The sequence below is a fragment of the Nerophis ophidion genome, linkage group LG06 (genome assembly GCF_033978795.1).
Source record: "Nerophis ophidion isolate RoL-2023_Sa linkage group LG06, RoL_Noph_v1.0, whole genome shotgun sequence".
Lineage (NCBI taxonomy): Eukaryota > Metazoa > Chordata > Actinopteri > Syngnathiformes > Syngnathidae > Nerophis > Nerophis ophidion.
Genome location: NC_084616.1, coordinates 48145296 through 48162430, shown reverse-complemented (window position 1 = coordinate 48162430; position 17135 = coordinate 48145296). Strand labels below are relative to the sequence as shown.

General features: G+C 37.8%; 1 protein-coding gene across 2 annotated transcripts in view; it reads right to left on the bottom strand.

Moving 5' to 3' along the window:
* Positions 1 to 17135, bottom strand: part of eps8l3b (EPS8 signaling adaptor L3b) — a 22708-nt gene extending 5573 nt beyond the window's left edge. Inside the window, exons 1-14 of one of the 2 annotated variants that reach the window (XM_061903992.1) lie at positions 16879 to 17135; positions 15307 to 15409; positions 13228 to 13349; positions 13091 to 13155; positions 12867 to 13025; positions 8521 to 8670; positions 7990 to 8075; positions 6144 to 6265; positions 2645 to 2740; positions 874 to 992; positions 666 to 804; positions 532 to 602; positions 391 to 465; positions 169 to 314 (exon numbers count right to left, since the gene is read on the bottom strand). In XM_061903992.1, coding sequence (XP_061759976.1) covers positions 169 to 314; positions 391 to 465; positions 532 to 602; positions 666 to 804; positions 874 to 992; positions 2645 to 2740; positions 6144 to 6265; positions 7990 to 8075; positions 8521 to 8670; positions 12867 to 13025; positions 13091 to 13155; positions 13228 to 13349; positions 15307 to 15344 — 1388 coding nt within the window. In that variant the 5' untranslated portion in view covers positions 15345 to 15409; positions 16879 to 17135. The remainder of the gene's footprint in view (positions 1 to 168; positions 315 to 390; positions 466 to 531; positions 603 to 665; positions 805 to 873; positions 993 to 2644; positions 2741 to 6143; positions 6266 to 7989; positions 8076 to 8520; positions 8671 to 12866; positions 13026 to 13090; positions 13156 to 13227; positions 13350 to 15306; positions 15410 to 16878) is intronic. The other variant, XM_061903993.1, reaches the window with a different exon arrangement.

Here is a 17135-nt window from a genome sequence, read left to right as displayed (position 1 = left end):
ATTTATTTATTAATAGATGTTGATATCTCTAGTCAAACAAATGCAATGTGGAAGGAAATATGCTATGTAATTGTTCTGATAGACAAAGTGTGGAAGAAAAGGGGTCGTCCTACATTGTTATTATTTTTGACCAATAATGAAATCATTGATCTCCTTGTGTCTCTCTACCTGGGGATGTTCCAGCTGTCTCCCAGGAACCTCCAGAGCTGGTCTTCCTCCGGGCTGACCACCTGCCTGAGCAGCCTCAGGGCTGCCTCCGTCAGCAAGGGGGAGACCACTGTGGGCGGCAACTGTGCGTGGTAGTGAGGCAGGATCTGGGCGGAAAATAAAATGTATTTGATGGTTTTTGTGCGGCAGGGAGCTAAGAAATCCAGAGAGGGAAGTGCTTACTGTGGCTAAACTGGTAAATAAGATGTGGACATAGTCAGGAGAGCTGGGGTTGGACAGAGAGCCATGCAGCTGTCCCTGTAACGTATTTCAACTCATACACAGGATCCATGCAATGCAGTCAGAGGGAGCATGTGCACTTACCAACAGGTTGAATCCATATTTTATTTTCTGAAGACAGGAGACAAATTCCTGAGTGGGAGGCAGAGGGGCAGCTGGACACAAAGCAACATGTCAACCATCACAACATGCGCCGTGTCCACAAGCAAGGACTTCACCTGTGCTCCTGGAGCTTTTCTTCTTAAACACGCCTTTCTTTTTGCTTCTGTCACTCTGCTGGGGGGGAGTCACGTCTGTGGCAGCAAACACTTTCCCTATGAAGGTTTCCAGATCATCCAAAACGTGGTTTAAAATGTCCTGTGGGGCAGAGAGGACACATGTAATGAATGAGCGCCAAGTGGTAAGAAGTATATTTCTGCCACTGACCGCATTCCTGCCAACATCCGTCTGCTCCGACACATCTGCTCGGCCATGGGAGCCGCCAATGTCACGCCGGTACGCTGCTTCCTGTTTGGGGACGTAGTAGCTAGGAGGAGGAATGTCTTCTGATTGAATACAAGGATGGACATAAGCACAGACACAACATTAGGTACACTTGCACACTCTAATACAACATCTAGTAGAGATGCGCGGTTTGCGGTCTCATCCGCGGAGTCGGCGGATAAACCGCGGGTCGGGCGGGTGACATGACAAAAAAATAGATTTTAATTAGATTCGGGCGGGTGACGGTTGAACCATCCGGAAATATTTGATAAACATGGTTCTGAGATCGGTATCCTTTACCATTCAAAGGGCCATTTAAGACCCGTGTCACAAAGCGCAGAAGACAATAGGAGACGCTAATATTCTCTAGAATGACTGCCGGCAGTCACCCAGTTAATAAGTATTAGGGCGTGCTATGAAGCCATTGACTTTGTCGCCTTCTACAGCATGTACGATCTGCTTGTCAGTCCAGCAACATGTGTGTGGCTTCTGCAGACACACGCACACGACTGCAAGGCATACTGGGTGACGCAGAGTACACTAATGGTTGTGATATAAACAATTTTAACACTTTTAGTAATATGCGCCACGCTGTGAAGCCACACCAAACAAGATTGACAAACACATTTCGGGAGAACATCCTCCCAGTAACACAACATAAACGCAACACAACAAATACTCAGAAGCCTTTGTATCCATGACATTTCCTGACTATTTTATACACTCCCCCGGGATTCGGTAAGGTGGGCGAGGTTGGGGGCGCGGGACTGTAAAATATATTCAGGGTTTGTCACGGATACAAAGGATTCTGGGTATTTGTTGTGTTGCATTTATGTTGTGTTACTGTGAGGATGTTCTCCCGAAATGTGTTTGTCAATCTTGTTTGGTGTGGCTTCACAGCGTGGCGCATATTAGTAAGTGTTAAAGTTGTTTATATCACAACCATCAGTGTACTCTGTATCACCCAGTATGCCTTTCAATCTTGTACGTGTGATTGCGGAAGCTGCACACAACATGTTGCCGGACAAACAATTGGTTTGGACATGTTGTTGAAGTTGTCAAAGGCAATGGCTTCACAGCACGCCCATATTCTTGTCATCATGATGAACGCCATTGGATATTCGCGAGAAAGTTAGCGGCTCACATTGTCTTCATTACTCTGTGAAACGGCTTTAAATAGCTCTGCAAGTGGTAATGGTGGCCGACCTCTGATGTATTTCAGTGGGCGGGTGGCGGGCGGTTGCGGTTCTGATAAAATGTTGGTTCGGGTGGACGGCGGGTGGATGACGACTTTGGTGATGCGGTTGCGGATGATATAATTGCCTATCCGCGAGTCTCTAACATCTAGATTCCAAATTGAGTGTTGAGCAAATAAAAAACTCCTCTCACTACCTTCCAGGTGAGACACTTTGAAGGTTTTTTATGTCAATTCAATTTCATAATCTCTCATCAACGTTAACACGTTGCTGCTCTTTCAGAAGGTAACAGGAAAAGAAGAGAATCATTCACTTTTGTTCACTTAGACTTATTCGTTACATTTATTTAGAAATGTTACAACATATAAAAATATATAAATATATATTTGTAAATGGCTCTGCCTCACTACACTGACAATATATTTTTGCTACTTTCCAAATATGTATTCCAATAATTACCTTTGTCAATTTCAAGTTTTACAGTGAACTCATCTACTGTTCTATACTAGAAACATTACCAGGTTCTGGGTCAGTCCACTGTGGCAGAGGGCGCTCCGACCGCTGTGGATTTCTTTCCCACGGTCCAAAACGAGGTCCAGCCTGATGGAAACTGTCTGAAACCAGGATATATTTTTTCAGTCCCCTTTCCAGAGGCAGGTACAACCATTCATACATTCGTCCATCCATATGTACAGTGGGGCAAAAAAGTATTTAGTCAGCCACCGATTGTGCAAGTTCTCCTACTTAAAATGATGACAGCGGTCTGTAATTTTCATCATAGGTACACTTCAACTGTAAGAGACAGAATGTGAAAAAAAAATCCAGGAATTCACATTGTAGGAATTTTAAAGAATTTGTTTGTAAATTATGGTGGAAAATAAGAATTTAGTCAACCATTCAAAGCTCTCACTGATGGAAGGAGGTTTTGCCTCAAAATCCCACGATACATGGCAACTTGTCTTGTTTGGAGAAAGAAGAATATTGAGTTGCATCCCAATAACATTATACCTACTGTGAACCATGGGTGTGGAAACGTCTTGCTTTGGGGCTGTTTTTCTGCTAAGGGGACAGGACGATTGATCCGTGTTAAGGAAAGAATGACTGGGGCCATGTATCGTGAGATTTTGAGCCAAAACCTCCTTCCATCAGTGAGAGCTTTGAATGGTTGACCAAATACTTATTTTCCACCATAATTTTAAAATAAATTCTTTGAAATTCCTACCATGTGAATTCCTGGATTTTTTTTTCACATTCTGTCTCTTACAGTTGAAGTGTACATATGATGAAAATTACAGACCTCTGTCATCATTTTAAGTGAGAGAACTTGCACAATCGTGGCTGACTAAATACTTTTTTGCCCCACTGTACATCCATCCCACATCCTCTCATACATCCATACTGTCTACACATATATATAACATACATCCATGCATACTGTATATACATATATACATAGGTACATGTATACATCCATCCATACATACATAATATACATACAAACATAGGTCCATAAATATTTGGACATTGACAGAATTGTCAGTATTCCAGCTCTGTACAACTCCACAATGGATTAGAAATGAAACAATCAAGATGTGTTTTAAGTGCAGACTTTGAGCTTTAATTTGAGGGTATTTACATCCAAATCAGGTGAACGGTGTAGGAATTACAACACATTTTATATGTGCCTTCCACCTTTTAAGGGACCAAAAGAAATTGGACAAACTAATAAAATCCTAAATCAAGTTGTCACTTTTTAATACTTTTTTGCAAATACTTTGCAGTCAATGACAGCCTGAAGTGTGGAACCCACAGACATCACCAGACGCTGGGTTTCGTCCCTGGTGATGCTCTGCCAGGCCTCTGCTGCAGCTGTCTTCAGTTGCTGCTTGTTGTTTGGGCATTTTTCACTTGACAAGAGAAAGGATTTGCCTGTCATCCACCACACTTGTTTTCTGTGGTCTTCCAGGTCTTTTGGTGTTGCTGAGTTTACTGGTGCGCTCTCTCTTTTTAAGAATGTACCAAACAGTTGATTTGGCCACACCTCATGTTTTTTCTATCTCTCTGATGAGTTTGTTTAGATTTTTCAGACTAATGACGGCTTGCTTCGCTGATAGTGACAGCTCTTTGGACTTCATATTGAGAGCTGACCTCCCCAGATTCGAAATAAATATACCACACTTGAAATTAACTCTAGGCCCTTTATCTACTCCTTGTAAATGAAATAGCGAGGGCATGACACACACCTGGCCATGGAACACCTGAGCAGCAAATTGTCTAATTACTTTTGGTCCTTTAAAAGGTGGAAAGCACATATACAATCTGTTGGAATTCCTACACCGTTCACCTGATTTGGATGTAAATACCCTCAAATTAAAGCTCAAAGTCTGCACTTAAAGCACATCTTGATTGTTTCATTTCAAATCCATTGTGGAGTTGTACAGAGATGGAATACTCAAACTTGTGTCAATGTCCAAATATTTATGGACCTAAATGTATATACAGTGGGGCAAAAAAGTATTTAGTCAGCCACCGATTGTTCAAGTTCTCCCACTTAAAATGATTACATAGGTCTGTAATTTTCATCATAGGTACACTTCAACTGTGAGAGACGGATTGTGAAAAAAAATCCAGAAATTCATATTGTAAGAATTTTAAAGAATGTATTTGTGAATTACGGTGGAAAATGAGTATTTGGTCAACCATTCAAAGCTGTCACTGATGGAAGGAGATTTTGGCACAAAATCTCATGATACATGGCCCCATTCATTCTTTCCTTAACACAGATCAGTCGTCCTGTCCCCTCAGCAGAAAAACAGCCCCAAAGCATGATGTTTCCACCCCCATGGTTCACAGTAGGTGTGGTGTTCTTGGGATGCAACTCAGTATTCTTCCTCCAAACACAACGAGTTGAGTTTATACCAAAAAGTTCTATTTTGGTTTCATCTGACCACATGACATTCTCCCGTGTGTTCTTTGGCAAACATCAGACGGGCCTGGACATGCACTGGCTTGAGCAGGGGAACACGTCTGGCACTGCAGGATTTGATTCCCTGTCGGCGTAGTGTGTTACTGATGGTAACCTTTGTTACTTTGGTCCCAGCTCTCTGCAGGTCATTCACCAGGTCCCCCCGTGTGGTTCTGGTGATTTTTGCTCACCGTTCTCATGATCATTTTGACCCCACTGGATGAGATCTTGCGTGGAGCCCCAGATCGAGGGAGATTATCAGTGGTCTTGTATGTCTTCCATTTTCTGATAATTGCTCCCACAATTAATTTTTTCACACTACGCTGCTTGCCTATTGTAGATTCACTCTTCCCAGTCTGGTGCAGGTCTACAATTCTTTTCCTGGTGTCCTTCGACAGCCCTTTGGTCTTGGCCATAGTGGAGTTTGGAGTCTGACTGTTTGAGACTGTGGAAATGTGTCTTTTATACAGATAACGAGTTCAAACAAGTGTCCTTAATACAGGTAACGAGTGCAGGACAGAAGAGCTTCTTAAAGAAGAAGTTACAGGTCTGTGAGAGCCAGAGATCTTCCTTGTTTGAAGTGACCAAATACTTATTTTCCACCATAATTTACAAATAAATTCTTTAAAATTCCTACAATGTGAATTCCTGGATTTTTTTTCACATTCTGTCACTCACAGTTGAAGTGTACCTATGGTGAAAATTTCAGACCTCTGTCATCATTTTAAGTGGGAGAACTTACACAAACGGTGTCTGACTAAATACTTTTTTGCCCCACTGTATATCCATATACATACACCCATACATACAGTACAGCGTACATCCATACAACCATCCATCCATCTATACCTACCTACTTACATACATATATACGTATATACATCTATCCATACATCAATTCATACATCCCTACATACATCCATACTTCCATACATGCATACATCTATACATACCCACACAATCTAACAAGCTCCAATACAATACTACTTAGACAAAGATAATACGACAGAATGGATACATTACTACTCGCAGTTGATAAGAGTAAAGTTTACCAGGTTCTCTGTCATTCCACTGTGGTAGAGGGCGCCCTGGAGGCGGTAGTGATGATTGGTGAGGTCTTTCTTGCTGGAAACTTCCAGGAGATAGAAGCCCGATAGTATTCTCGCTGTTACTTCTGAAAAGTGTCACAGAAACATACAACTTTGCTACCTATCTGATTGTTTAATGTTGTCCTGTGTTTATCCAGAGCAGTAATTCTTAACCATAGGGCCGGCGCAGATTGTTGGGCAGTGAGCGTTCTAAGGTGGGCCACCAAAAAATATCTGTTTCTCAGCTGTGGTCAGCATGGGTTGTAGCGGTACTCAGTTGTAATTAGGGTTGTACGGAATACCATACCGCCGTTAAAAAACACCGGTATCTTTTCATCCGCAGGCGCCCGTGCTGCGGTGACGTTGCCGAGCCGAGGAGCATGTTGAGTGAGTGACAGAGAACAGAAGCAGAAACACAGGGGGGGAGGAAAAATGGCAAATAAAGGCAATTCTACTGATTAATAAAGAGGGTGCGTGAAGTGCAATACTGAGATATCTGGGCTTCAAACTATCGATCAAGGTGACGCTTTAAATACGGAAGATTTAAAACCTTTACATAACAAGCTTCCAGACTCGCACCATAAGTTTAAAGGTCATGTAGTTAATTAGTGCCCCTGCAGTGCACATATAGATACGTAGACGCACATGGCACGCAGCTGGTTGGCTTGTTGCCAATTATTAGCGGAATCCAAACCCGCCCACATAGCGTAAACTAATGCAAGTGAAAAAAATGACTTTTGTAACAAATTGCTACAACTTGTGTTTTTTTTTTAACAATGTGTGTTTTACATTCTGCTACATGTCTTAAATGTAGCCTTTTAGCCATAGTATTTGTTTTAGTACTTACCAATGATTGTATTTGTCTTAAAGTATAGACCTAGAGGGGCAAACATAAATCATGAAGCATTTGATAAAATGTCAGTAGACTATTCTAATCTAATCTTAGATTATGGCAGACTATATGAAAAATACAAAATACAAAATTGTAAATTGTTCTTTGAGTGCAACAAAAAAGCCCAATGTGTTTAATGCCTTTTAATTTTTGTTGTAATCGTCTAAAATTATTATTTGAGTACAATAAGACCCATGTGTTTGATGTATTGTAAGATTTTTTTGTTAAAAAGAAGCCAACATTAATTTTTTTTGTAATATTTTTTTGTTAAAAAGAAGTCAACATGTACTTTTTTTGTGGTCCCCTTTATTTTTAAAATTAGGTAAATACATTTTGGTACCGGTACTGGTACCTAAATATTGGTATTGGGACAATCCTTGTTGTAATACACTTGTCTACCATAGGCAGTAATGACAATCTCAAACCAACAGAAGAAGTCTGGAGCTAAAGTTATGGAGAAGTTTCTTAAGCACAAAAATTATGACTAATTTGGTGAAGCTGTATTTTCTTTTGCACTTAAATTATATTGCCAGATTATTTAGGAAACATGCATATTTTTATTATTATTATTTTAGTCAGAATGCATTTACGTTAAAGTCCTGCGTATAAATTCATCAGTTTTTATGAGTCCCTTCTTTTGCGAAATATTTGATTAGAATTTATTTTTGCAATCAATCTGACCTAAACCTTGATAATATTTGTGAGGAATGGATTTTATATAATTTGACAAGTTAATCCTGTTAAACTGAAAGAAGGTTAGATATAATTATTAAATATGATTAAAATCATAAGTATGATTATTAATTCAATGTCAATAGTTGAGTGGGCTTGTGGCCCCTCTGTAGTGGAAAAGTTGGGCCCTGAGGTCAAAAATGTGAAGAACCCCTCATCCAGAGGACAAAGTGTGTGTCAATGTACCTTTGAACTGTCTGGTCAAAGCGTGGTTCCACTTGGCCACCTTCTTTTTGGACACACTTGTCTAGATCACTCTTTAGGAGTTCTGCCTGTAGTAAAACAAAAAACAATTACAAAATTAATTGTAAAAAGACAGAGGTGTCCATAAAGTGTCACTGTTTTTTTTCTTTCTGTGCACTATTCTAGAGTTGATACAGAAGAGTGTTGACATATTGAAATAGACATGCATGAAGATATTTGTCTCAAATTGGGTTGTTTTAGAAAGAAATAAAAAGTTCTTCCTTTGCTAGTCAAACAGCTGAGTGGGCGTGGCTAGTCTTTAATAAAGCACCATATAAACTCTGCCTAGCAACAAGAAGGGCAAACAAAACCAAGTGACATGACCAGATAAAGGAACATTGCCACGCCTGTTAGGTAGATACAATGTTATTTCTAGGTGTGATCGTGGTAGATACAATGTTATTTCTAGGTGTGATGGTTTATAATGAATGATAAATAAATGTTCATTGTCTTTTAATATACACAAACACTCACCCCAGTCTCTTCACACTGGAAGATGAAGACCTGAGGGAAGCGTTTGCTGCGTTCCCTGGCAGTCACCATCAGCAGTGAGTCATAAGAGCAGCTGTCCAACACGACTTTGGTCTGCTGGATGTTCGTCACGGGGACAACCTCCAGCTCCGCCTTTAGTGCGAAACACAGCAGGGTCAAGGTTTAATTATTCTTGAAGCCCAATTGTAAAAAGAGCCACAAATGCTTCAAAGTGCTGTACAAGAAAAACAAAAAAAAAGGTTAAACATTTTTTTTTACATAAAAATCACAATAAAGTTCATACAAGGCTGTAAATACACAACTAAACAAACCAAACAATAAAATTGTGAAAAAGTATGCAGTTGAAATATGATAAGGCAAAAATAAAAACATAAAAGTTGTTTAAAAAATCCACCTCAGTTTGCGTAAAACACCCGCACAAATAGGTGAGTTTTTTTTGTGAAAATGTACAAGTTTGGAGAGATGAAGCAGCACAGAAGATTTCAGCAGTTAGCAGCAGTGTGATGACAGCCCACATCAACATTAGTCATGTCGATTTGAGATGGATGTTTTAATGTTGGAGTGGCCTTTTGAAACACAATTCAGTTCTTTTACCCAAAAAAAGTTAGACAACTTCAAGATAGCTGCTTGCACTACAAAAAGCGAAGTCTCTGCAAGAGTAAATCTAAAATCAAGTTAAAAAAAATGTTATATCCCTTGTTGCTTATTAAATGCCATATTTTGGTACAATTTACATACTAAAAGGAGAACTGCAATTTTTTGGGATTGTTGCCTATCGTTCACAATCCCTATGCTCAAAAAGTTTCATTATGTCTTTTCAACATTTATTGTAATCAGACAATATTTTCGGTATTTTAGATGGATCTCTTACCTGACCTGTTTCGACTGTCACCTATCAGCTGTTCTTACAGTCGTGGCCGACCAAGCAGACCTGTCAAGTCCACCAATAGTGCTGAAATCCAGATTCATTCTCTTCTCACTTCCTGTCTAGATTATTGCAACTCCCTACTTTTTGGTCTACCCCACAAACTCCTCCATAAACTCCAATTCATCCAGAACGCTGCTGCACGTATAATAACTAGAACTCCTGTCATCAGTCACATCACCCCCGTTCTTCACCAGCTCCACTGGCTTGCCATCGAACACAAGATCCTCCGCAAACTCGCCCCGCCATACCTGTCTGATCGCCTATACATCAACATTTCTATTAGGTCTATAAGGATGGCTAACAATGCAGCTTAATTGGACTACACTAATCCTCCCATAAAGATCTCTAAAAAAAACCTCCAAAAAATGCCACCAATACATTTACATTTTGTAACCTGAATATCAACCAAGTATTAGGGATATTGTCTTTATAATCACTTAACACCAAGGGCTACTTTTAGCAGCGCTGTGATCACAGAGAAGCTAACTAGCTTGTGCAGCTGCAGTACTGACATGCATACATACATACATACATACATACATACATACATACATACATACATACATACACACACACATACATACATACATACATACATACATACATACATACATACATACATACATACATACATACATACATACATACATACACATACATACATACACATACATACTTACATACTTACATACATACATGCATACATGCATACATACATACATACATACATACATACATACATACATACATACATAGAGGCTGCTGCTGCATCGCCTCTGAGCTGGTAAAAGTTAAGTCGAGATTATATTAATGCCATTCACTTGGATAGTAGAAGTTTGATGCCATAAACCGAGAAGTTGGTCAACTTTGACATTCAATTTATACCCAGAGATGGCAAGAAAGTAGGGCTGCACAATTAATCGAATTTTAACGGTGATCACGATTTTAGCCACTACGATTAAAAGAGGGTGATTGTCGGCAATATTAACTTTCAAACCAATTCAGGCACTTTCACAACCAACAGTCAGCCAACCACCAAGAGGCGACCAAAAGATGGTGAACTCGTGTGAGAGAGTGAGTGAGTAAAAGTGAATGAGAATGGAGGGCGATTGACAGTCACAGTTGATCAGGAGGTCACCTGTAGCTCCCGAAAATATTAGGAAAAATAAATATATTAATACATCGGTGCCGTCCCCTCCCGCAAAGTGACCCACAGGGTGCCAACAGGTACGCATTGTAACTATGAAACACACTCGCACGCCTCACCGTTCTCTAGTCACCCTTCCGCTCTTTCCCCCAAATGCTCTGACGCGTTTATACCAACAAACGCCACAACAAGTTGCACGTTGGTGTGTACTTTTCGAGTTGCGGAGACAGGTTAAGCATTAAAACACTCCACTTTTTTCCTCAACCGCCATGTATAGCTAATAATCCAAATAAAGTTATGGTTGCTCATAGAGCGTGCCTAATAAAAAATGGATGGGCTGACATTCTATTTGGCGGTGTACCCGCCTATCGCCCAAATGCAGCTGAGATAGGCTCCAGCATCCCCCGCAACCCCGAAAGGGAAAAGCGGTAGAAAAATGGATGGAAATACATGTCCTTTATATACTGTCAGCAGCCTTTTGTGCAAAATCTTATTTTTCCAATTTTTTGTACTTTATGATCACACTTTGCAATGGCAACATTTTTTTCAGTTAGCTCTTTGTCTTTTGTACATTTAATTGTACAAACGTTTGTACTACTGAATTTTTTAAAGTTTTATTTTGAAATGAAAATTCACATACTGTTCATTTAAAACAGAAACTGCAGTAAAAATATGTTTTACATAACATAGTAAAGAGTCGTGATCAATGATCATGATCATAATCGTGCAGCCCTACGAGAAAGACACGAAAAAATATTGTTTGCGGCACTTTTTTTGTAACCCTTCGTGAGGAATATGGTTATTCTTCATTTAAAAGGAAATATGTGAACATTCCATCAGTCAGCATCCCAGTGAGAGATGACATTGTACAGTAAGTGAGTGTTGTATTATGTTGTTTGTATTTCTTGTTTTAACAGTTAGCAATACAGCTGCGTGATTCTTAGTGTTTCACTAGAGCTGGATCTGTTTGCCACACAGCTTCTAAAACTTGTACCGAGGCTCAAAAATCTAAGGTTTTGGATCATCATTTGTCCCAAAGTAGTCTTTGGTGTTTCTCACAAAGTCTTGCATGATTAGTAGAGTTTTTGTTGTTGAAGGGAATAGCGAACATTGTGGTGTGTCTGTGAAATGAATACACCGCCGTATGCTTGAAATAAGGAAAATACAAAAATATTACGTTATTATGAATGTGCCTGTTTCTACATGACATACATATTTACAGCATGTATATAAAATGATGAAGGTTTTTGGAGGTTCTTAGAGCACTTTATATGTGGAATAGAGACTCTCCTGTTAGCTGACTTTTGCTAGTGTTTATTTACGAGTTAAGCTCCTCTCACATAGGGAATGTGAATGATACTCAAAATAAATAGATAAAAAAGTGCAGCTCCCCTTTAAGCAAACTGGTATAATAAGAGGGACATTTCTTTTAAATCACATTTTGAAAACAAATTTAATTTCACTTTCAAAGTATATTTCATTTTTTTTTAAATGGTGTTCCAAAACAAAACATGTAGTTTACCCATTATAAGACAACTGTATACATATAGGTAACATTCATTAAATTACAGTACATCATATTCACTTTAAAAAAATCTTTAAAATCTATTAATTTTGCATTGATTTTTGCAGTTTCGAATTCAATATTTTTATGATGAATATAATTACACATTATAATGTATTATACTTTGCTAATATGCACAATCCATGTGAATGTATACATTTACATGGTTTGTGCATGGTAGCATAGTTAGGATGTTACAGCATATAGTTGTCATTTTATTGTAATTAACCAAAAAAAATACAATTGTGAAGTGACAGCAGAGAGTTGTAACTTTTTTGCTTTGACTGTAAAATCACAGCTCTGCAGTTACAGTAAATTGCTGTAAATATATTTCGCAGTCAATTACTGTAAATCTTACAGTGAAAGTAATACAATTATTAGCTAGTAAGTTTCTGTGAACTTACAATGAACATTTTTACAATGACGTCTGTATCTACCCTGAGAAAGTTAAAGCAGTTTCTCGCTATTACCCTCTTTGAGCAGGTAGATCACATGTCCATAGCAGGAATATGCAAAAACTATTCAAGAGTTACTACATGGAACTTAGAATTTTAAAAAGTATGTTCAGATTTTTTGGACATAGCTCCTTATAATGTATATTAAAAAATGCATATATTATAAATATATAGAAGTATAAATGCATGAAAGGTGTATTCTTACCTGACCAGTTACTGATTTGAGTGTCTTACCTTGGTTTGGGTGTCACAGAGCACAAGGTATCCTCCTTGGACCTCCATGATCATCTCCTGAGGCCACAGACGACCTTTGGCGTCCAGTTTCTTGACCTTGGCCACGCAGTCGTCCACTGTGATCACCTGGTGGCCGTCCAGCTCGCAGGTCAGCACGTGCTGCGGGGTGTGAAATGTGGTGAGTGTGTGTGTGTCAGTACCCACACGCAGATCATTCAGTGTACCTCCACTCTGGTGTGAAGGTTGTCAGGCTGCCTGTTGAGCACCTCTGAGTATTCTTTTCTTTGCACTGACAAACATGCGGCAAGTTCAAGGATGCACATTTGAAAAAGTTGATATGTTTAATCACGTGTCGACGTACTGTATATGGATTTGCCAGTAGGCCTGGATAAGCTTCTCTCCGAGCTCTTCGGTGAGGACCCCCTGTAGTCATCTTGTTGGAAAGCCCACCTGGATTGAGGAAGCTCCTCTGGTTTGAAACCCCTGTTACAGAAAAAAAATTCTCAATCTGCGGTGCGAGCCACATTACTGGTACACTGGTATACTTTTACATTCCAAGTTCCATTTTTTAATTAAATATGAAATCATATAAGAAACACAACCTAAAAAGTGTCAAATAAAAATTCGATTTGACTTCAAAATGTCAAAGATTTTAATGTAATGATCAATTCTTAAACGATGGGACTACTAATTTCACTAATGGTACACAGGCTATATTTAATGGTACTCTGCAACACAGTTTTATGTGTTACAAATGTGGTTTAATGAAACGTATAAGTTACCAACGGGTGGTACTAGTTCCACTGGTGGCATGCAAGCTTTAGTTACACTTTTTAATAAAAACATACAACTACTGACACACATGCCCTTGTAATACAATTTCCAACAGCTTGTGGCAGTAATGAGTCAGGCTGTTGAATTAATTAGGTTTAGGTTTGCACTGTAACTGTATCCATATTGAAAGTTTATTTCAGAAAAAGTACATTATTATTTGTTACTATTTATGTATTGTGTATTTCTTTAATCGCCTCAAAGTTTGGTCATCATTTTTATAAGCCCCCCATTCTTAAAAATTTGTAATGACTTGAGCCTTCTTTTTTAAAGGGGTAGTGCACTTTTTGGAATTTTGCCTATCGTTCGTTTACAATCATTATGAAAGACGTGACGATAGATGGATTTTTTTTTTTAAGCATTCTAACTTAAATTCTAACGTAAATAGAAGTTCGCTTACTATTTCGCCGATAAAATCCAATAAATAACCATTCAAAAAGCGCCAACAATACTCCATTTACATTTTGTGACTTGAATATTAACCAAGCATAGTGATATTGTTATTATAAGCGCTAACGAAGACAAACTATTTATAGTGGTGCTGTAATCACAAACCTGTGTACAATTTCGACATGATCGACTGGCGAGGTGTTTCCTCACTTCCCTGCTCCCTGGAAGTTTATAGTAGATCATAAATCGTGCATCTCACCTGGACAGGAGAAGTCTGAGAACGTATTCCGACAAGTTGGTAAACTATAACAGCCATTTAGAACCCGGACATGGCGAGCATGACACGACACAACACCACACCACACTTGGCCACCACCTCCCACCCCCAACACTGTTTTTTTTTTTTGTGAGGATTATGGTCATTCTTCATCTAAGTGGGAATAAATGAACATCCCAGCAGTGGGTATCCTTATGACAGCAGACATTATACAGTAAGCGATGTACTGTTGGCTCACATGAAGTCTGCAGTGAGTAATAACCAGTGATGAAGAAAAAAAAAAAAGCAAACGTTGTGATGCTTTTTTGAAATTAATATGCCGCGTATGCTAGAAATGATCAATATACGTAAATGTTAAATGTTATAATTAATGTGCCTGTTACTACATTACACACACACCTACAGTGTGTGTATAAAACCTCAATGGAGGTGTTTGTGAGCGACTCTCATAGCGTTCATTGTAAGCAGACTTTTTATTGCATTTATTCAATATTTAGAAAGCAAAAAAAACAAACATCCGTTGTCATGTCTCTCAACATTGTAAACAATAGATCATTTCCCCCAAAACAATATTGTTACTTTTTTAAATAATTAGTTATTACTTGCATATATGACAACTGTAAATACATGTTTTTGCAGTGTAAATATTTGAATGAGCACCAGCTTCCAAGGTTAAAAAAAGTTCACAACCCTTAAGAAATAATTATAAAAATGTAAAAAGAGTGACTTTTTTTGTTTTAAGTAATACTACAATGCATTGATTCTTCAACGGTGGTAGGTTAGAATTTATAAAAAGTTACATAAGCATTTCAATGGAATCAATTTGACGTGAATACCAACTTAAATCTGCAGATTTATTGCAACAATACTGTATGCTAAACGACTGCATTGCTGATAGAAACTGAAGACGCAAATTAATAACACAAGTAAAAATTAACTAACCTTGGTGAGTAAGAGAAGGGACGAGAGTTTCCCAACATTTTCCAACTTAGGTCTTATTTTCTTTTACGGTGTTCCAAGACAGGAAGAACAGATCAATTCAAACCTATAAAGGAAAAGTCATGTTTTTATTACATTGAAGGTGTGTTACATACAACACATGAACTCCTTAAATACACATGTGGGCAGGTTAATTATATACTTGTCAATGAATGCTGGTGTTTACCTACTTTGCACATTGACATTTCAAATATAAAACACCTCAAAAATTAATAGGATTTATAAATTGAGTCATTAAAAATATAGTTTAATAAATTGAAGTATTTGCTATGGCATTTAATCTTTTATTTGATCCCCATAAGCTATTCTTATTGGGGTGTGAAATAAAATACAAAAATATAGAATTATCTAGAACAAATAATTATTTTATAATTCATCATACTGCAACCGACAATTCCCAACAAATACATATAAAGTAAATTCAACTATATACAATAAATGAGCAGATAAATTAAATTTATAACAAATGAGATCTAAAGTATTACAATTATAATATTGGTGTTCTGGTATTTTTAGGTTTTATAATGTAAAACAGGCTGTTTAAACTCAGGCTATTGTGACTTATATTGTATAATTAACTTTAACAACATTCTGAATATGAATGTTTTATCTGTCTAATTTATTTGGAAAGGTGATTAGATAGATAGATAGATAGATAGATAGATAGTACTTTATTTATTCCGTCAGGAGAGTTCCTTCAGGAAAATTACAATTTTCAGCACAATCCCATTCAAGATCAGACAAACATTACAGGGAGACAGAACAGGATCGCTGCCGGGTCTGCCGGCTTCCAGCGCCCCTTACAAAAAAGATGACATACAGGTAAACAAGGGGGGGGGGGAGAAAAAAATAGAAGATTAAAATAAAATTAAAAAATCGGTCTTAGCCTAGGCCCTGGAGTGGGGGTGCAGACTGAGGCCCTATTAAAAGTTGGATAGCAATAAGACATATTATTCCATTTTCTTTGAATGGTTGTATACTTTACATATACATATACACATGTATATATATATATATATATATATATATATATATATATATATATATATATATATATATATATATATATATATATACATATATATATATATACATATATATATATATACACATATATATATATACATACATATATATGTATATATATACATACATACATATAAATATGTATATATATATATACATACATACATATATATATGTATGTACATATATACATACATACATATATGTATATAAATATATACATACATACACACATATATATATCCATCCATCCATTTTCTACCGCTTATTCCCTTTCGGGGTCGCGGGGAGCGCTGGCGCCTATACATATATATATCTTACATATTAAGCTTTAAGCTATGATTGTGAATCCCCAAAAACATTTAACGGTCACATGAAAGCTAGATATTTACTCATTAAATAAGGCAAAAAAAACAAAATACCTTTTTTTTTTAAATAACATCCAACATTGTTAATGATAGGCTGAAGACATCACAAATATTTTATTACCTTTCAGCTTTGATCCAGTGACATTATGACCGATCTTCACCACAAAGCAGGGAGCAAGTCTTTCTCATGCGGCGTTTTGCTCAATATTCCCTCACTTCCTGCTTACACACAGTGATCAAAGATCACCAGGCTGGGCCTGTGTCAGGTGGGCTGGTATTACAGGTGTTGTTGCAAGGGCGTTAGATTTAATGTTCATGATGAGTCCAAAGGTGGGCAAAAGCTCAAAGGTGGAGAGATTTTGAGAAAAAAAAAACCCT